The sequence below is a fragment of the Taurulus bubalis genome, assembly GCF_910589615.1.
Source record: "Taurulus bubalis genome assembly, chromosome: 3".
Lineage (NCBI taxonomy): Eukaryota > Metazoa > Chordata > Actinopteri > Perciformes > Cottidae > Taurulus > Taurulus bubalis.
Window position 1 is genome coordinate 40,412,781 of NC_136591.1, and position 22,551 is coordinate 40,435,331.

At 43.3% G+C, this 22,551-nt stretch overlaps 1 protein-coding gene across 1 annotated transcript in view; it reads right to left on the reverse strand.

Moving 5' to 3' along the window:
• Positions 1–6,429: 6,429 nt before the first annotated feature.
• trpc5a (transient receptor potential cation channel, subfamily C, member 5a) overlaps positions 6,430–22,551 on the reverse strand; it is a gene marked incomplete at both ends in the record, with an annotated part of 72,315 nt that continues 56,193 nt past the window's right edge. The window contains 5 exons of the mRNA XM_079214796.1: positions 6,430–7,410; positions 10,516–10,605; positions 12,617–12,658; positions 16,327–16,536; positions 18,250–18,445. Coding sequence (XP_079070922.1) covers positions 6,430–7,410; positions 10,516–10,605; positions 12,617–12,658; positions 16,327–16,536; positions 18,250–18,445 — 1,519 coding nt within the window. The remainder of the gene's footprint in view (positions 7,411–10,515; positions 10,606–12,616; positions 12,659–16,326; positions 16,537–18,249; positions 18,446–22,551) is intronic.

Genomic DNA, 22,551 nt, shown 5'->3' on the forward strand with positions numbered 1-22,551 from the left:
AACCTAAGTTTGACTTTATAAGGTAACATTAATACACAAAACCCATATCAATAAATGAAACTCCACTCTTACATAAGTAACTTCCACTGCACTTGACCTGATTTAGGGATCCAGACTTGGGAGAACACACATCCTCCGAGTCTCACGGTGAGCAGGGTTTTTATCTTCTTGCAACTCGCTGCACCCGCTCCGTCTCTGAGCGAGTCCTCGTCTCAAAACGCGTCTAAAAATAAACCCGGCGCTGCAGAGCCGGAGCAGCCGAAGCGTCTGACAAAGAACAAAATGTAAATTTGAAGCGTCTCTTTGCGGACGTGTTTTTTAAACGTCTGTGGCTTTAAACATGTGGCTTTATATGAAGTGAACTCATTGTGTCTGTCTCACATAAAGGAACAGGATATAAGTAAAGATAATTATATAACTTTTCTGTTGTCTGTTGCCTTTAATTGAACCAGATTCAAGGATATTAATCAATTTTTGCATTTCACTCCTGCATTTTATTTCTTAAACTGCAACTTTGATTATTTTTTTTGCTTTTTGACTGTTTTTTTTATGTTTTAAAATGAATGTTCTTCATTGTTTTGTAATCTTGTTTTCTTCTTGCATTATGTTTTGATGCTTTTAATGGTTTTATGTGAAGCATTGTTGTTGAAATGTGCGTTACAAGTAAACTTGCCTTGCAATGAAGGCAGGAACGGGAAAGAAATGTGACTTCCTGTTTGGAAACCTGTTTAAAAAGAAGAGATGGAGGAACGCCAGTCAAATAAAGAGTCGGACCACAGCCCAGTTTTCTAAGGATGCCTTTATTAAAGAGTCAACAACGTGCGCTATAGCCGTCCGGTTCTAGAAAAATAACACAGTCATACATTCATCCGTGTGGAAATCTTCCAAAAATAACAAAGAAAAACAAGGACATGTTTGTATTTTTAAAGCTCAAAATCCCTTTAAGAAGGTGAGAGGGGAACCTGAATGATGCCATGTGTGTGTGTGTGTGTGTGTGTGTGTGTGTGTGTGTGTGTGTGTGTGTGTGTGTGTGTGTGTGTGTGTGTGTGTGTGTGTGTGATGAGTAGCCACGCCAACTCGTTTTTTTGGACTTTTTCTTAAAGGAACAGTCAGATATTAAAACCCTCTCGGCCAAGACACATGCTGGTGTTTGATTATTGATCGATAGCAATAACTGAAACATTACTGATCGGATCTGGCTTTTAGAACTCTGGGCTTCTTGTGTGTTTCCATGGTGATGCTTTGATTTGTGGGGTTTGATCAGTTAAAGTCTCGTTAACGGATTTAAAGCGGTGGTTATCTAAGCTGTGACTGTGATTGAGAGTGAAGATGAAGAAGATCAAAAAAACCTCTAGTTCTGAAGAGTGAAGCCAAAGCTTCGTGTCTAGAAGCTGCATTCTCTCTCCTGACCACCAGGGGGCAACTCCTCTGGTTGTATAGAAGTACATGCTTCATGTCTAGAAGCTGCATTCTCTCTCCTGACCACCAGGGGGCGACTCCTCTGGTTGTATAGAAGTATATGCTTCATGTCTAGAAGCTGCATTCTCTCTCCTGACCACCAGGGGGGGACTCCTCTGGTTGTATATAAGTACATGCTTCCTGTGTTAAAGCTGCATTCTCTCTCCTGACCACCAGGGGGCGACTCCTCTGGTTGTATAGAAGTCTATGCTTCTTGTCTAGAAGCTGCATTATCTCTCCTGACCACCAGGGGGTGACTCCTCTGGTTGTATAGAAGTCTATATAAATGACTCTACTTCTCTCTTGATGTATTCCCTCACTAAACATTGTAAACATGAGTTCATGTCTCAATCTCTAACCTACAAATATGCATTATTCGGTTGTATTTAGCTCCGCCCTTTTTTGTTTCACTTCTGGTTGCAAAAAAACAAGATGGCGACGACCTAATGACAAACTGGAGGCTTCAAAACCGTATTAACCATGAACAAAGTGTTACAAATATGTATGTAATGTTTACAAATGTTTTACAAATAATTTCTTAAAAGATTTACACATTTATTTGGTCATCATTAAATAATTATTATAATTTTAGGCTAAAATGATCATATATGTGCAACATTAAACTGTTAACATACATTTGAGCATAACTCAAAATTAGTAAATATTATTCATTAACATTTTATTGTTTTGTTAACAGTAAAAAAAACTATTATTATGATGTGTTACTGACAACATGTTTAGATTAGACTTCCTAAGAGCGCTGTGTGTGTGTGTGTGTGTGTGTGTGTGTGTGTGTGTGTGTGTGTGTGTGTGTGTGTGTGTGTGTGTGTGTGTGCCTGCAGGTGGTCTGTTCTGAAGGATTCTGCGTCATGTGATGCCTCAACCCTCCCTCCCCTCTCTCTTACACACACACACACACACACACACACACACACACACACACACGCACACACACACACACACACACACACACACACATACACACACACACACATACACACACACACACACACACACACATGAGATCTATAGCAGCGGACAAAACTGTTGTCATCGGTTGCCTTGGAGGCACACAGGACTATTAGCGCTCTGTGTGTGTGTGTGTGTGTGTGTGTGTGTGTGTGTGTGTGTGTTTGTGTGAGTGTGTGTGTCGTCCCATCTGTCCCTTTAGGAGACATCGTCTTCAATGATGCTCAATTTGTGTCTTTATTGCATAGTTCCTCTTTACACACACCTGCGCCCCCCCCCCCCCCCCCCCACACACACACACACACACACACACACACATCAATGGCTCAACAGCATTGAATTATGGATTGTGGAGAATATCAATCAATCAGAATGATTATCGGTCGCATCAGTGTTGCCAAATGTGGCCCTCCATGTGCCATGTTACCGTGTGTGTGTGTGTGTGTGTGCGTGTGTGTGTGTGTGTGTGTGTGTGTGTGTGTTAATAACAGGCGGTGACCCTCAAACCTTATTGGCGACAAGCTATACTTCCAATCGATCAATAGAGTTAATTTCCTCTGTTTTTCTAAATAACGAGATGTGCTCGGGTGTGTGAGTTACACACCCTGATTATGGGGTGGGTGACATGCAGGCCGGTTGCCGTGGTAACTAAGAGAATCCATTTTTTCGCACTCCGGTTCATCTGCTGCCCGTGTTGCCGAGTTGAATCAGAACATCTTATTTTATCGGTTAGAAGTTGCAGAAAAAGTTGTATTGAAAAACCTCAAACTTTAACCAGCAGGTAGGCCATTATTATGGGATGTAAACAGACGGGTGTCATCACCGACCACTCATCTGCCGCCAGGACGCCCGGCAGCGCCCAAGCTCGCCGGCTCTGGAAGCGACATTATGATTACAGGATGTTGACATGGGGTGTGTGTGTGTGTGTGTGTTGGGGTAATGGGGTCGCCATGGTTACGCCGTGACATTTTGGGTAGACGTGATTCATTGAAAGGGTTGAGGCTCTCTGCTGGTGGTGAGGTCATGGCGTCTGCCGGAGGCGATCCTATGTGTGTGCGTGTGTGTGTGTGTGTGTGTGTGTGTGTGTGTGTGTGTGTGTGTGTGTGTGTGTGTGTATGACAAATGAAAGGTAAAGAGACAGGATATGGATGAGACGACGAGAAAGAGAGGCGGGTGATGTCACCCAGACGGCGTCTGATAAAGTCTCATAAAACATTTAGCCAGGAGCTACTCATCACATCAGCTGAGATTTCCAGTGTGTGTGTGTGTGTGTGTGTGTGTGTGTGTGTGTGTGTGTGTTGCAGGTAACGGTGTTTTTCTTTTTCTATTATTTTCCCTTTATTTTTGATCAAACATGCATAAGTTCTCTACTTCGCCTCTGACAGTCGTATATGGACCAGAGTAATAATTCAACAGCCTCTGCTCATGCCAACTTTTTTTTTTTTTTTGAAGACGCCGCACTGAGAGCGACTTCAAGAAAAAGAAAAAGAAAGAAAAAGAATGAAAATTAAAAAAAAGTTTCATGATGAAATTCTGGTGAAATTTCACTATAAAATAGATTTCCCAGAAAGGCAAACTCGTCTCCCCTCCCTCCCATTATCCCCCTCTCTTTCTCCCATTATCCCCCTCTCTTTCTCCCATTATCCCCCTCTCGTTCTCTCTTTCTCCCATTATCCCCCTCTCTTTCTCTCTTTCTCCCGTTATCCCCCTCTCTTTCTTCCGTCATCCCCCTCTCATTCTCCCCTTGTCCCCCTCTCTTTCTCCCGTTATCCCCGTCTCTTTCTCCCCTTGTCCCCCTCTCTTTCTCCCGTTATCCCCCTCTCTTTCTCCCGTTATCCCCCTCTCTTTCTCCCATTATCCCCCTCTCTTTCTCCCATGATCCCCCTCTCTTTCTCCCCTTGTCCCCCTCTCTTTCTCCCGTTATCCCCCTCTCTTTCTCCCATTATCCCCCTCTCTTTCTCCCATGATCCCCCTCTCTTTCTCCCCTTGTCCCCTCTCTTTCTCCCATTATTCCCCCTCTCTTCCTCCCATTATTCCCCCTCTCTTCCTCCCATTATTCCCCCTCTCTTCCTCCCATTATCCCCCTCTCTTTCTCCCATTATCCCCCTCTCTTCCTCCCCCGTCTCCCTTCTGCCTCACAATAAAACATCCCCCTATATTTCTATTCACCAGGTTAAAGTGTACTTATTAAGGAAGAGCTGAAGGAGAAGCCAGGGTATCGCAGGCAACTCAAATAGAAGCAAAGACAGTCTTAAGAAACCAGAAAAGTCCTCGTTACTATTATTAGAAGTCTCTTATTATTATTATTAGCGTTATTATTATTACTAGTATAACTGTTATTAGGATAAAATAAAGTTCCTTGGCCCTTGTTGTTGCAGAGAGAGAGAGGGCAGAGCGGTGGTTCCATTCCCTTTCATCCCGTTGATTCGGTTAAATCCATCAAAATCCAGAGTTAAAGGGGAGGGGTATTCCATACTGGTCCCTGGCAATTATTTTTTTGGCAATTTCAAGTGAGTCTCATTTCATTCGGATGTGATCCATTTGGCTGAAAGCGTTTCAGGGTCAGTTCCATTCAGATTCCAGAGGATTTAATCCCATTCATATTCCGTTGGTTAAAGGGCAACAAAAGAAATCAGGAAACCAACAAAGGATCTTTTTTTTCTTTTTTTTTTTTTAAAGATATATCCCTTTTTCTGAAAATTTGCTTTGGCTACTTGTAATTCCGTAATAATCATGCGTGCTTGAATCTTCCCAGAAGAAAGAAGAAAAACCAACAACGTCCCTTTAAATCTCCCGCGTTGTTCTCTGGGGGAAAGAAGGCAGACGTCAATGAAGACAGTTTGGCGGGATTTTGTGATGAAGAAGGAGACGTCTACGACACTGCTGTCAATTAAAAATACATTTTTAATATTTGTCTCATGAACTTTTAAATGATGAGGGGTTTAATTATACTAGGATTGTAGAAAAAGGGCTATTTCTATGTGTGTGTGTGATGGGATGGGAAAGAATCGGGGAAAGCGACTGCATGCAGTGATCAGCACGAGATGGAAGCTAATTATAACTCGTTCTAAATCTGTTTTTTTTCCACAGTAAATAATTGTGAAAAATATATTCAGTGGGACGGAGAGTGAAGCTCCAGGTAGTCCCGCACTAAAACTAATAACTTCTACTTCATCTATGTTTAGACTGACACAGGAAAGAGAAAAGTTTTCTGCCAGCTCGGATTGATTGTCCCTCATCACAAGGTGTTCCAAAAGTTAAAAAACAAGAACGTTTAACCCCTGGTTGCAGCCGTCAACTTGCAACATTGATAACAGTGGATTTGACGGCGCAAAAAAAAGATGCGGCATGTGAACAGCTATTTTCTTTGGTAGCTTCCTCGCTATCAAGCTAGTTTGCCCACTCAATAGCGGGTTAGCTTGGTAGCTCCCTCACTATTTAGCTAGTTTGCCCACTGCAGGTTAGCTTGGTAGCTCCCTCGCTATTTAGCTAGTTTGCCCACTGCAGGTTAGTTTGGTAGCTCCCTCGCTATATAGCTAGTTTGCCCACTGCGGGTTAGCGTGGGAGCTCCCTCGCTATTTAGCTAGTTTGCTAACTCAGTAGCGGGTTAGTTTGGTAGCGCCCTCACTATTTAGCTAGTCTGCCCACTCTGTGGCAGGTTAGGTTGGTAGCTCGCTCGCCATCGCGCTTGCTAGCTAACGTATGTGGGGCAATCTTTTTTGAATTGACAAGAGGAAACAATAGTGTCATCCGCCACATTCCACCCAGATTATGTCAAACTGTTTTTATGAACATCTGCCAGGTGTCAGCATCCCTTCTGGAACCATCACGGAACCACTCCGTTCTGTGAAATGTTGCCATCTAGGATTCCGGAGTTCTCTCTCTCTCTCTCTCTCTCTCTCTCTCTCTCTCTCTCTCTCTCTTTCTCCGGCTCTCTTCCTCTGAACGTGTTCAGCCATTTTGCAGACAAACAAAGAAAAACAGTTTGGTAGTCCCTTTCTCCTATAGCTGCGTGGTCACGGAGTCTTCTATGACGTCATCGCAGGGTCCCACCCACCCGCCGAGCATCACCCTCCCTCCTCCATCCACGCCGCCCTCGCCCGCTCCTCCCACGCCTCCGCCCTGGAAAACGTCCTCGCTGGAGTCCAGGAGGCGCGAGCTGGACTCGGACATGTTGGAAGCACAGTGCAGGGATTGGCAGGGGCACGGGGGCGGGAGGGGCAGCGTCAGGAGCGAGTCCCGCCCGTTCGATCTCCGCGGGGAGAACGAGGGGTTGCCGACGTCCACCGAGCGGCCCACCTCGTTCAGGTGGGTCTCGCTCCGGGTCACGCCGCTGAGTCCGAAGTCGGAGTGGCTGTGGCTCCCCAGGGGGCGGAGCAACCCGTCGGAGATGGTGTAGGAGGGCGGGCACTGGAGGGGCAGGGGCGGGGCTCGGCGTTTGGAGCGCGAGAACAGGTAGGAGAGCCGCTTGAAGGAGTCCGTCTTTGACCCCGGACTCGAGAGGCGCTGCAGCCGGGTCCTCGTGCGCGCGAACGAGGAGTGGAACGTCGTGGAGAACGATGAGGACGGGGACGGGAGGACGTCGGTGGAGGACGGAGGGACGACGGTCGTCCTCAGCCCGTTGCTCTTTGGTTTCCCCTCCTCATCCTCCTCCTCTTCCCCCCACCCGATGCCCTCCTCCAGTTCCTCCCCCTCCTCCCCCTCTTCGCCTCCGTCCACCCGGGTCATCCCGGAGATGGAGCGCACCAGGGCAGACACGCCGACGTTCGGCCTGTCGTCGTCCAGCAGCGGGTTCATGAACGACACGCCCTTCGACCTCTGGCCGCCGGCGCCGTCGCCCGACTCGCTGTCGTCCTCCGAGGCCATGGCGCCGTCGTCTCTCGCCGTCTCGCTGGAGGAGGAGTAGTGTCGCCGGGGAGGACGCCGGTTACCGAGGAGATCCAGGACCTCGTAGCGGAAACTGGAGATGTCTTGCTTCAACTCCTGGAACGAGGCAGAGAGAGAAGAAGAGTTTAATGTTGAACTCTTTAAAACAAAGACTGAATATAAGACGGGGACGGAGCCGTTGTAGAGTTGTTTGTTTGTGGACTACAGTTTTGAAGCCTCGAGTTCAACATTTTGGTCGTCGCCATCTTGTTTTTTTTGCACCCAGTGAACAGGAAGTGACATAATCTGGACTGAGAAAGAGTGACGAAGAGACGGCGTATATGTCTCTGCTGTCGACCTGTCAATCACCTTATAGCCCCGCCCCTAAAGCATTCCCTGCTTTATGGTCTGTTTGACTGTAAATGACCATCATTTACTAAATGAACATCATGCTGTATTGAAGAAGACTTGAAACTAGAGATTGAGACATAAACTCATGTTCATGGGAATAAATCAAGAGAGAAGTAGAGTCACTTATATAGACTTCTATACAACCAGAGGAGTCGCCCCTGGTGGTCAGGAGAGAGAATGCAGCTTTAACACATGAAGCATAGACTTATATACAACCAGAGGAGTCACCCCCTGGTGGTCAGCAGAGATAATGCAGCTTTAACACATGAAGCATAGACTTCTATACAACCAGAGGAGTCACCCCCTGGTGGTCAGGAGAGAGAATGCAGGTTTTAGGACACTTCAGCTTTGACTTCATTGATTACTGCCTGCTTTAAAACAACAAGGATAAAAGAAGAAGAGAGAGGGACTGAGTTTTGAGAAAGAAAATATATCAATATTGGAGTTAAACCATTTTTTTTCCATCAGGAAGGCTGTAAAATGTATTCCAAAGCTTTATAATGAATAAATATGTGATATTCAGGGGAAAGCATGAAGAGAAAAAAAACCAGAGATGAAGCAGAAGAGGGTGAGGAGGGTGAAGTGGAAGATATGCTATTGGTGACTGAGTGAGAGAGGGAAGGTGAAACATCAATTTGTGGAGGCAGGAGGTAGAGAGGAGGGTAAGGGCTCAGGAGGACGGTGGTGAGGAGAGGGGCGATCGAGGTCAAGAGACCAGCAGAGGAGAGAGAGAGAGAGTGGATAAGTGGAGGGAGAAATGAGTGAAGAGAGAGGAGGGAAAAGACTCCAGTAAACTCTTTCTCTCTTTAACTAAATCAATTGCTTAATTCACTTAATTCATTTTAAAGTCATGACATACTCTCACGACGTGATGAAGTGATATTATATTTGTAAAAATATTTTTCCCCATTTAAAGGCGATAATAACATTTTGTAGCAAAATATTTCGAAACATGTGTTGAAATGTACATTTGACTTAATAATGACCCAACTGTCTGCCGTGAAGTTGCATTGTGGGTATTTTAGACACCAAGAATATGTAAAACAAAGAAAATTGTAGATTTCTGTCGGGGAATTAAGATTAATGAATCATTTTGAAAATGGTTTATGTACAATAAGGGTTTACATTACAGGGTTACTCCAAAAAATGTGTTATTACACTTCCACTCGTTGGGGAAAGAATGACATCATGACATCATTATCGCTCCAGAGAACACAATGGTACTGTGGTATTCCCAAAGAAACTGACCTTTATGTAACTAATTGCTTTTATAAAAAAAAGAGTTTCACAATTTTCTGGCATTTATAAACTAAAACCATCAATTATTCAGTCCAGTCAGCCTCAACAAATATAGATTGTTGGCATTGTACGTTTCTGCAACCCACGGGGTTCGTTGAATGTTGACGTTTCGGCGGAAAAAATACTTTAAATGAATATGTTTTATCGCGCTAGCAGGATCACACATGTGGCTAACGTTTACTACTTGGTTAAGATCTCAAAATCTCATGGTTTGTGTGAAAATAATAACGCAACAATGTAACGTAATAACGTGAAATAACGTAATGAAACAAGTGCAACAATGTAACGTAATAACGTGAAATAACAACGTAATGAAACAAGCGCAACAATGTAACGTAATAACGTGAAATAACGTAATGAAACAAGTGCAACAATGTAACGTAATAACGTGAAATAACAACGTAATGAAACAAGCGCAACAATGTAACGTAATAACGTGAAATAACGTAATGAAACAAGCGCAACAATGTAACGTAATAACGTGAAATAACGTAATGAAACAAGCGCAACAATGTAACGTAATAACGTGAAATAACAACGTAATGAAACAAGTGCAACAATGTAACGTAATAACTTCACCTAACAACGTAAGAAGCGTAAATAAATAACCACCGTCCGTAGTGAGCTTTCTGACGCAACAATGTTACATAACAAGCGTAAAGTTGAGGTTTTGTTTCACGGGACATGAACGGCGGTCTCCTGGGTGAAAGTCCTGTGCTTGTTCATATTTTTCTCGCTCAGAAGATCATTCTTCAACCGGACGTGCTGCACTTTCAGTTTAATTCACACAATGTTGTTTTATTTTTAACTTGAATTCAGCCCGTAGCTTTCATAGAAAATCCTGACAGACATCCACTCCGTTTACTTCCTCTGAAACCTTTTCCTCTCTACCTCCCGACGAGCCGGGAGCCAAACAACTCAGTCAGCTTGAGTCCTTTCGTTCTCTAAAACACGATCACAGCTTCTCCATCTTTTTTTCTCTTCTCGTTCCCCGGTCACATGGGATCCGAGCGCGGCGCACGTGGCTTCTCTCCTCAGAGAACAAAACGCTGTGATTTACTTCAGCGTGCACCTGATGTTAGACACACATTTTAGAACACACACACACACACAGAAACATCGGGGTGTGAACGTGAATCAGCTCGACGTGCACCTGATGTTGTTTTTGGGTCGAAAAGCCCCAAAGGAAATGTTCCACTTCAAAGCCCGGGCTGGGGCTCCAGAGGCATCATGGGAAACGGGCTCCACAGCTAAAGCGGCGCGGAATAAATTCTGTCTCAGAAGGTTTTGAATCTCTCCTCGAGGACCGTCGGCCGCGAAGCGCCGCTATCGATCAGAGGTGTAGACTTTTACTTATTAAAAACACCGTTTCATCTTCTGATAAATCTGAAGCTCTGCTTCTGGTGTCAATATAAACCTGCTCGCTTTATTGCGACACCAATGATGCTCCAGCGGCCGACGCGTGTGATTTACTGCAGAACAACAGACTCATTGTCAAAAGGGAGCACCCACCTTAAAGTTCTCCTCCGTCAGTCCCTCGTCCGTCTTGGCGCTGCGTATCATGGCCGCCACGTACCTCTTCACCAGGCTCCGGATCACTTCCTGTTGGAGACATCGGCACGGACGTGGTTACTTCACTCAATCGTCGCTATTTCACCAAATTTTGGATATTTTCTTGATTTCTTTGCCGACAGAACTTTGTCCTTTAGTACTTAACATCAATGAGTACATGCTATGATATTTGTCTTCATGCAATAATATGACAACACACACTGTGGTAGAGGTCGACCAATAGTGGACGTTTTAAGAAATATATATAGAAATGTCTGTAAGCCCAAATGAAGGGCAAAGTTAACACAAGTCTGGTCCTGAATCAGATGTTACGTCTCTTAAGGAGAAGCTTTAGATCTTTAGTTCAGGTGGAACATGAGTCTCATTTATATTAAATATTCTGGCGTTCAGATGATCAAAAATCAGAACGGTTGTTTATTTTTAATGTGTTTTCCCAAACTTTGTTTCAATAGAAAGCAACAACTTAACGAGTATTCCTCCAGTATTTAATAGTTAATAGCATTCTGGATCTGGCTGTTAAACATCTGCTCTGTCTTTAAGCCCAGATAAAGGATGTAGAACAAAACATTACAAAAATAGTTTATTCATATTTTCTTTTTTCAGGAAAGTTTAAAGGAAAATTACTATTCTTTGAAATATTTTTATTTATTTAGCCCTTACAAAATACCTCCGAGGAACCATTTATATATATTGTTGTCAGTTTTTTTTATTTATGATAGTGTGTAAAAGTCTCTCTTTGCCGAATGCAGAATATTTTCCACCCAGCTGATGAATTTAAAACGTTGTCGTCTCATTAAGGAATCAGCCAATGAGGCGGCTGACCCTCGTTGATTCAAAGACCAAAGAGAGATCTCAGCATTTGGTGATCAGTGGGCGGTAATGCAGACCCTGACACACACACACACACACACACACACACACACACACACACACACACACACACACACACACACACACTGCATCCTCCCACGGTCAACACCTGCGACTGCCAAGCGGGACGGTCTGGCATGCTGTCGCTCTCCTCTGCCAGAAACACACCACACACTCTGAGAGTGAAGGGCAGAATCCTACAACAGTCCTTCAAAGAAATAATAAAAAAAACATGGACGCCGCTCAAAGCGACAACCGGCGTCGCCAAAACACAAAGTCCTGGCGCTGCCGGCGAGCACCGAGGTGTCGAAACGCAAGAGAGCCGTCTCGCTAATTCTGACCAAAAAAAAAACTTTCAAAAAAAAATGGACATCAGAACGACGAAAACAACTCTCACTAAGATACTCTGTACGATGTAATACTAGTTGGTACTATGTAATATGTAATAATACCCTGTACTATGTAATACTACTAGTTGGTACTATGTAATACTACTTTGACAAAGTAGTGGACGCATGCAGCAACACAAGGTGTTGAATCTTGTTGGATTGTTTTGTAATAAAAGAAGTTAAGAGGTTTTCTAGACAGCGTTTTAAATAAATATAATGAAGCCGGATATCACAGAAAAAAACTATGAATTTTCTAGTTTATTTTGCCATAATACTGCTTGAAATTCTCTGATTAAAATCTAAAGTCTAGCCGTAAAATCTCTATATAAAAATCTCCCTCTATATATATGTTCATGTTCTTTCTGTGTGCTTGATGTGTTTCCTTTATAAAACAAATACGAGAACGATTTATAAATTTATATTTGTATACATTTATGAGTTTCATCTCAGAGAATCTATTTTATACAATTTGTCATTTTTTTTTTCTTTCTCATAATTGTTTATAATATATTTTTGTAGTAAATTCAGGATTTATTTTGTGTGACTTTTTTTTTATCTTATATTTACTTCTGTAATATTCTCACTTAACTAAAGAAAAAAAATAAAACATATTTCACAAAATTTCAAAACATATCTCTTCAAAGTTGACCTTTAGGCTGGAAAAAAACACACGCACGCACACACACACACACACACACACACACACACACACACACACGCACACACACACACACACACACACACACACACACACACACACACACACACACACACACACACACCTGGTAGTGCTGGTTCTGGATCAGACTGTCCGCGTGTCGTTCCTGCAAACAGAAGGAAGAGATCGTTAAACACGTTTTAAATTCATCACTTTAAAAACACACAGGTTATATTTTACGAGCCAATCAAATCAAAGCGCACCGGGAGCTGAAGCACCGAACCGCACATGAACGCATCGTAGTGGTTTCACACCCAGAACTTTAATGTGCATTCAAGTCAGAAAAAATCTGAATATTTCAACAACAAAAAAAGTCGATTAAAACAAAATGTGTTTCCAGATATTTAATGCAGATTATTATTATAATCATGGGTTGTGAATATGTTTTGGATCCCTGGGTGATTGATCTGCAGGGTCGTTTCAGGGATCTTGGTGTATCGTGTGTTCGCATCCCTTTGATTTAAAGCAGCGGGTCATACTCTGACTGTGGATCCACTCTTTCCATTGTTACCTTTCACAATAAAAGCCCTTTTACAGGTGAGTATTTAGCATTTTCTCCCGATGTGCAACGGCCTTGATTAAGAAGAAATTGTCCCAATTTGTAGTGAACATTTTAAAATAAATGAGTAACATGGAACGTGTCTGTCTCTTTTTTTGGCAATTTCATTCAAAGTACGAATATCAATATTATCATATTTGTATTATTGTTATAATGTATGTTTATGGTTACAGTAAATATGTCTCTGTTGCTTTATTTGCACGGCTAACGGCGTTAGCAATGTCAGCTGCTAGCCGCTGCCATGTTGAGAGCTGTTTAGAGTCAATCGAAACGCTCCCGATCTCATATATCGCACCTTTCCGTAAATTAAGGATCTGCTGCAAACCCGCATCCTCTTCCTCCTCTTCCTCCTCTTCCTCCTCTTCCTCCTGGCCTATTATCTCCTTCCAATCTCATGCTGTTTTTAGCTTGCTGTCAACACGCAAACGCACTCACACACACACACACACACACACACACACACACACACACACACACTGGCTCTCTCCCTTGATCAGATCTCTGCTGCGTGGCTCGGTGAACCGATGTGGGCTGGTCGGCTTATATAACTCAGCTTCAGCTGAGGTGAACATGCCAGCTGCACTGTGTGTGTGTGTGTGTGTGTGTGTGTGTGTGTCTCCAGATGACTGGACCGTTAAATGTGTTTATCAGGACGTGTTTATCTGCCGATGTTCCTTCTGCGCTCACAGACGCACAGCTGATGTCGGTCCGTGTGACGTCTGATTGTGTTTCTCTCTTCTGCTTCATTTAGTCGTGTTATAGTCACGGAGAAGTACAAGCACACTACAAGTACAAGTACAAGTACAAGTAGTGACACACGGGGAGGAAATAGTCTGGGAAGTAAAAGCAACAAAATGTACTGAGAGTATTAAAAGTAAAAATACTCCCAATCAGTGTTTTACTGGTGTTATTGCATCATTACTGTTGTTGTATTTATGTGTATTAAGTGGTACTTTAATGTTGTAGCTTATGAAATCTAAACTGATCTTTGTTTGTGAAATCTTTTTTTAATTTGTATTAATTGAATAAATGAAGTGACTTTAAAGCATAATGGAACAAAATCAAGTACCTCAAAGTTGTAATTAAGAAGAGTATTTACGTTAATGTACTTTGAGAAATGAGGAGTAACTTTTGGTTACATTAGATGAAGCGGTGAGTTATTGTAGAGGTCAGATAAGTGTGATGATGTTTAGCTAGCAGGTCAGTATTGCAAAATAAAGCCTCACTTATATTTGGTACTTCTACTACCGTAAAAGTCGGGTTAAAAGTCGCTCCTACCTCAGTTCAGTGTCCCGCTGTAGCAAGCTAGGAGCAGCGCTAGCTAGCGCTGATGCTACTTAACCGCTCCTGCTACTAGCTCCCCGCTGCTGCTGCTAGCTCCCCGCTGCTAGCTCCCCGCTCCTGATGCTAGCTCCCCGCTCCTGCTACTAGCTCCCCGCTCCTGCTACTAGCTCCCCGCTGCTGCTGCTAGCTCCCCGCTCCTGACGCTAGCTCCCCGCTCCTGATGCTAGCTCCCGGCTCCTGATGTTAGCTCCCCGCTCCTGCTACTAGCTCCCCGCTGCTGCTGCTAGCTCCCCGCTCCTGATGCTAGCTCCCCGCTCCTGCTGCTAGCTCCCCGCTCCTGCTACTAGCTCCCCGCTGCTACTAGCTCCCCGCTCCCGATGCTAGCTCCCCGCTCCTGCTGCTAGCTCCCCAAACTCACCCAAGTCGGGTGTCGAGCTGGGGCTGGTCCCGCTACCTTCGGTGGTTGTCGGGGAGCTAGGAGCGCTAGCGGAAGTTAGCGGATAGCTAGCGGAAGTTAGCGGGGGAACTAGCATGAGCGCCAGCTGGCTACAGCGGGGAGCAAACGGGGACACAGACCGAAGGTAGTAGCGGCGTGTAACCCGACTTTTACGGTAAATTGTTCAATACAATCACATTTCTACTTCTTTAAAATACTTTTTTTGTCGGTCAAACAAACAAAAACAACGTTCCCACAAGCAGTTCTGCAGCTCTGTGGTCGTCCTGTTCTTCCTCAGCAGATGAAACCCAACAAAACAAACTGCAACACGTTAGCGTTAAAGACGACAGCGAGCTTCGACTTCGCCGACGGTGCGTTCACTGTCCCCGTCGTCTGAGCTCCTCGTGTGAAACGCCAAACTGAAAAGAGGATTTGTTTTCCCCCGTCGGCTCTTCCTCTCGGGGGTCGGCCCTCCAGAATCCTCCCGGGACTCGTTACCGAGGCCGGCGGCCCGGCTGAGGCTCCGGCGGCTCGCTCACGCGGGGAAAGATGTATTTACATCTGTTTGTGAACTTTGGGAGTTTTGTGTGAAGCGGTTCAACTTTTATTCAGTTGTTTTTTCTCTAATGCAGAAGAACGACATTCTTAAAAAAGGGGCTTTATTAATCATTCAACCTGGGAATAAAATCTTGTTTGACTAAAATGACGAACAAAATATTGTTTTGGCTCTAATAGATTATCAGAAATATTTAATATTTAATCTGATGAAATATGACACAGAACTAAGACTACAAATATTAACATATAAATATATTTAAAAAATAAATATTAAATGAAATAATATTAAATAAGATACAAATATTTATGAAAATAAAAAAGTCAAACATATTGACTAAAAGTTGAATGACATAATAACTCATCGTCAGCTAAAAGTTGTTGAGTTCTTAACTAAAACTAAAAAGGATAAAAAAACTCTAATTTGTTTTATTATAATAAAAATAAACATTTTTATTTTATTGTGTTGATTTATTCGTCACGTAACTTGCGTGATATAATTGCGGCTCTTCCGTATTTATTTTAATAAAAAAAAAAAGTTTATTTTGAAAAACTTGAGTGCATGTCAAGAGCGGAAAACAGGTGTTGCTGGACTTTCACAATAAAACGCACGAAAAATGCTGAGCAACTTTTTATAAGATCATATGAACCGTTGCATGAGGATACGTTGCAAAACATGACCGTGATTTCAGATTTAATACGTCATCACACAAAGCAACATCGTAACTCTTCAGCGCTACTTTATTTTAGAAGCAACTTTTCTCTCTTATCTCTCTTTTTCTTCCATTTTTATAATCTGTATCAAGACGTGTGTGTTAAGGATAACAGTAAAAAAGTATTTTGTGAACTGAAAGGCTTCCCGTGTGAATCCCTCCTGAGAACAGTCGTGTGTCTTTGTGCTTTCATCGCTCTAAATGAGAGATAAGACGCCTTCACTGACCGTGAACTCTCGGAGGTTTTCGCATTTGTGCGTGTCCTCCCCGGGCGGCGGGCCCCGCCTGCACAGCTTGTACTGGAGCCACAGCAGCAGGTACAGGATGGACTTGGGGCTGGGGATGATGTTGAACGGAGGCGGCAGCGTGCCGCCCTCGTCAAAGTAACTCATCCACAGCTTGGTGCGGGCGAACTTCCACTCGATGTCGGCGTGGTCCTGCGGGGCGCAGACGGGAGACGAGAGACAGCGGTCAGGCAATGCTTTTTATTGTTTTTATTCTTGCAAATATAGAAAAAAATGCATGTTTTCTTTAAACAATCGCCAAAACTACCATGTTTATGTGGAAGAAACAGTCAAAATCTTTCCATATTCATCTATACGAAGGTCCGTGAACAGAAAAAGGCAACCGAAACAAAGCGATATTTCATCAAAAAAAAAATATTCTGCATGCGTCATTTAAAATAATTAATAAAATAAACCATTTGCTTTAACCAGATTTTGTAAAAAACATTTAATTCTGAGCTCATCAACACAACTATGAAACCACGACTGAGTCGTCTGAGACCAACAGTCACGTGACGACAAATCAGTGAATCTTTGACTGGACTGCTGCTCAGAGAGGAGAGGCTGAAGTAGAGGTCTAATATGTTTTAAACATTGTTAACACGTGTGGCAACTTGGAACAATGTCGGATGTATAAATTCCATTGTTTCCCATTTTTTTGTCAAAGAAATTATCAACAAAATGCAACTTGCCTCTGTTCTTTTAAAAACTAAATAATTGATGCCGTTGTGCCTTTATGACTCAACAGACATGTAGTAGCTGTCAGTGCTACACAGAGGAGCATTTCTTCTGCATCCTGGTACAAACGAGGTCAGAGAGACAAAGCTCTCCGGGTCAGAGGGCGAGCAGCTGCTCTCAAGCTGTTGGCCAGACGCAGACGTTGCTCCGCTTTTAAAGGCATTGCATCAGCTGGAAGAGTTTAAGACTTTCTTCACACACTTTTCAGAAGACTTAGTTTTTAACTCAAGCAGTTTCTGGACTTTTTGTTGTTGTTTCTGTCACATTTTACTCGTTGTTGCCTCGTTTTATACTGATATATGAAAAGTTCTGCTAAGAAGTAGAGAGAAGTCCAACATGACTGTGCAGTCTGCAGTTCAGTCAAAGTATCGCAAACGGTTTATTTAATTCCAAGTGTTTTTGACGAAATAACACAATGTGAAGCTTCGATTGGTTGCTTGAGGTGTTCAAAGGCCCTCTGAAGAGCTGAAGATCACTGGTTTTCATACTATTTCTATCTCTTTGGTCTATTTTAGTGACGTTTATCAATTTAAATATTTTATTGTTGTACTTTTTAGTCAAAATTCGATTTGTATTGTTTGCTATTACTATTATTGATTAAATTGTTAAGCACTTTGGGCTGCACAGTTGTATGACAGGTACAATATATAAATAAAGTTGAGATCTGACATGGAATGAATGTTTTCATTACTTTATTATTGTTTTCTTTCCATCTGTTTGTCTTTCAAAATTAATTAAGAATTTAACCGACGGAAAACTGGCAACCAGTATGATAATCAATACATCTTTTCAGTCATCCTTCAAGCAGACATGTCCATATTTTATTTAAATTAAATTTATTTAATTTTTTAATTTTTATGTATTATAGTAAACATATTTTTTTCCGGTTATGGATTGTTCCTATAAAACAAGTCATTTGAAGATGTCCCGCTAGGTTCTGGAAGCTTTGAGTCCGACAAAACATCCATCAAACTGCTCCTAAAAGTGTTTTTAAACCTGAACCCTATTTCCACATGTTATTGGTAATGCTGTCAGACAGTTATAATGACACTATGAGCCAGAAAAGCCCTTTTATGATGTACAATGACCAGATATGGAAGCTGGACGTTAATTGGCTAATTGACTCACCGCGATCAGCTGGTAGGAGTTGTTCATCATGGCGATGAGCATGTTGAGCAGCACCACCAGCGAGATGACGTTGTACGTCCCGAACATGGTCGCCCCGACGAACTCGGTGAACTCGTGCCGCGCCTTCACGTTGGTGACGTAGAGGTTCAGCAGCCCGAATATGGACCAGAACAGAGACTGCAGGGTCTCGAACAGCCTGAGGACACAGAGAAGAGAGAAGAGAGATCTTCAGAGGAGCACGAACAGCCTCTCAGCCAAGAGACAGACGTCCGTTAATAAGCCGAGCATCGTGATGAATGAAGAGCTGCAGGTTTGGATCATAAGGTCCTCACAAACATTCATCTTTCCCTTTAGAAGCAAACAAAGCACAACAACCTTCCACTGATTAGTCGTATTATCCATTGTTACAGACGACTGCGAGGATAATTATCATTAAACGTCTTTCTGTGTCTGAGCAGATCCATGTTGGCAGACCACAAACTGCTCTCTGGTGCCCCATATTTCAAATTCTCACAGAGAACGTGTGCTACAGAAAGCTACACATTGGTTACAACGCCGTCAATCTTTGATTGGAGGACGACAGGTTCCAGAAACGCTGAAGAAATATGCTCACGTCCTTCTCGCTGGGAAAAAATGTAGAGTATAAAAGCCGGGGCGGAAGCTTCAAATATATGAGACGTGTCTTCGTGCCGTGGAACTAAAAAGTGAAATTCATGACAGGAGACAGGCTTCTTTTAACAGAAGAGCTGGAACCGGATCACAGTCGGTAGAATCTGTCTTAATGGAGCCGGACTGGCAGGAAGAGATTCACCGGAAAAGATCCATCGACACGTCTTCACCTTTGAAATCATGAAAAGTAGTAGTCAGCATTTCTGCTCGTTGTGATACTCAGTGTGAATGAGAATGTTATTTATACCTTGAACACATCATCTTAGCTCACATCCCAGTGAACGCCATGAAGAAGCCGTATCGTGAGGCACACACAGGTATAAGACAGTATCATCGGCATATCGTCGAAACTTCTAAAGTCAAACTGCGTTCGATCCTTTTCCTCACCAGATCTAATAAAGATGACTTCCTGTGGTGGTTTTGCTAAAAGCCGACCAGCCGTCTGTGACGTGATTGGCCCACTACGACAACATTTTAACCCCCCAATCGGGGACCCTTTTATATCAGGAAAATCAAGAAAAAATCATGGTATAAATCCCTCCCCCCCAAAAAACAAACATGCTAGATATCAAATTAAACAGCAAAATCAGGGCTACAATAATATATAATCCCAATGTACAAGCTCTAAACACAACTCAAACAATAAATAGGATTAGGGGGTAGGGTTAGGGTTATTAGGGTTAGGGCTTAAAGGGCTACAACACTTTCCGTACTTTGGTGTTTCATGTTTACTTCCGCCCTTAAAGTCTGCGAATGGTTACGTTTTGGTACGTTTTTCATGCCAATAAAATGTCGTGAAATATGTTTTTATTATACACAACACACAACAAATGCTGTGCTGGTAACCAAAACAAAAAAAAATTGTAAGAAATCAATGTTAAACGTGGACAAAAACCTTCCCACTCGAACCTCTTTGCTTGACAAAAGACATGCTGCTAGCGGAGCGCTGAGTCAGCAGAAAGAGCACAGATGTCCCCAACAGGGAAAACATATTTTATTCAGATGTCCCAGTGAGCTGCGATGAACATTTTACTCGCTAATACGCTGCAGTTGTGCAAAGTAAAGAAGGAGGCAAACAAAACAGACTTCTGCTCGACGTCGGATAAACACGGTCACTTTTAAAACCTTCAAAATAAAAGTATCTCCTGAAAACGAAACACTGCAAAAAAAAATACTATTCCACTAAAATGCACAGATGCAAATCCCTCATATTTCTGGACCCTGAGCCTGAAGCAGCTTCGTTACTTCCTGTGCGTGTCAACATGTCTCCTGTGATGAAGGTCGCATTGACGCATCGAGCCTCCTGCTGCGAGCGCCTGGAGGCGGAGGAGGGATCAGACTTTAACATCGTGTCAATCTCCACGAGAAGAAACCGGCTGGAACACGGTGATGTTCAGGCAACACGCGCGTCTTGGTGCGGCTTAAAATGAATGCTTTGTACATGGACATTGGTGACACGGACAGCGGCGACCTTGGTGAAAGTCTCGTATTTGTTCAGGCGGGTTTCGTGCGGCTTCAGCCACGAGAAATAATGTGCCGGGATTTGTAGACATCCCATAGAAGACCTGATCCACAAAATAGTTTTTATCATATTCTGTCAGACCTCCTTCCATCCCCTCTTCCCAATCTTCCTCCTCTCCCTCCTTTTCGCCCTCCTCTTCCTCCTCTCCATTTACTGCCTTCATCTTTACTCTCCCTCTGTTTGTGACAGTCACACTTACAGCAGCAGCTTATTGCATTTTTGATGAAGCGACAATTGGCAGAGCCCCAACCGGACGTCTACAGGAATGAGAGAGAGAGAGAGAGGGAGAGAGAGAGAGAGGTTTTGTCTGTAGGGTTTTTATATTTGTGCTGCATAAAATATTCATAGCAGTGTGTGTGTATTTTGCAGTGAGGTGTGTGAGCGATCACTAAATCAATCAGTATACAGTGTGTGTGTGTGTGTACTTAATGTGTGTGTGTGAGAGAGAGAGAGAGAGAGAGAGAGAGAGAGAGGATGAATGAAGCAGCCGAGCGTGACATCGAGTCTCAGTTATGAAACGAGAACAAAAAGATGGACGCAGAAAGAAACCGAATAAAAGAAACAGGATGTAATCGATCTCTTGTTTCAACTACTTGTTCCTTTGTGTTTCCTTTCCTTCTTCGCCTCCTTGTCTCTCGTCTCCTTCTTTGAGTAAAGTATTCGTGTACTTGATGATGATGACTCGTTCTTCGTCCTCCAGAAGAGAAGCAGCTGCTGGTTTTTAAAGTCTGAACTGATTTATGAAACTGATCAAGAAGGAAAGTTTCATGACGTCATCGACTCCTCTGTTGGAGGGAACAGACTCCTTGTTTCCTTTCCTTTCTTCCCTTTCTCTCCCCTGCTCCACCTCTTGCGTCCTTATCTCCTTTCGCTCTTCCTACAATGGCTCCTCTCTCCTCATCGTACCCCCTTTGTTTTTCCTCTCTTCTCATCTCCTCTCCTTGTTTCCTCTCCAATCATCTCCCACTTCCTTTCCTCTCCTGTCCTACTCATTTCATTTTTCTTCTCATCTCCTTTCCTATTATCCTCTCCTGCTCTCCTTGTTTCCTCTTCTCATCGTCCACCTCCTTTCCTTTTATCCTCTCCTCGTTTTCTTCCCTCACGCCTATGTTTATCATCACTTTTCTCCCCCTGTACTCCCGTCCTTCTCTTTTCCTTGTCTCCGTCCCCCCTTTGTTTCCTCTCTCCTCTCCTTACCTCCCTTCCTTCCTTTCCTTGTTTCTTTTCCTCTCCTCTGCTTGTCTCACCTCTTGCATCTTCTCATCGTCTTCTCTCTCCTGTTTCCTTTAGTTGTATCCTCTCCTGTTTCCTCTCCTCTCTTTTCACTGCCTCCCCTCCTTCCCTTTATTCCTCCCCTCTCTCCTCTCATCTCCCTCTCCACTAAGCCGAGTCATAAACTGCTTCAGCTGGTCCTCACAGCCACTCAGTCATTTCACTGTTATAGCTCTGCAGTCGTGTGGGAGGCAGGCGGAGAGAGAACGAGTGTGTGCGTGTGTGTGTGTGTGTGTGTGTGTGTGTGTGTGACACACTGCGTACAATGATTCTGTGTGAGAAAACAAAAGTGTGTGTTTAGACTTGGCAGCCCAACAGCGTGCAATTAAATTATTCCTATAGTGCTCGTGTTGCTTATGAATGTGTGTGTGTGTGTGTGTGTGTGTGTGTGTGTGTGTGTGTTGTTGGCACTGGTGTACACTTAAATCACCGCAGCCTGCTGTGATTACACACTCTGGAGGCCTTCACCCACCAGGGGGCGTGGCCAATGAACATGAAGATTCAAGGCCATTATTCTTGAAAGCTCTGCGACGGTCGCAACAATGTTTCAGTAGAAAGGTTCCAGTGGATTCTCAGAGTCTGACGGTCTGAAGGTAACCGCTACTGTGTATACGTCTCGGGCTTTTATTGTGAAAGGTAGAAACAGAAGGAGTGGATCTGGTCGCTGCTTTGTAATGTTCGTTCTGGTTGATGTATTTTCAGTGTTAAAGCTCAGAAAAAACTGTATTTAGAAATTTTATTAAAATGATGCCGCCTTTTCGCAGCATAAGTACTTATGACAAATAGTCAGGAAGAATATACTGACGACTTCTCGGATGTGGCTGTTAGCGCCCTTTCTG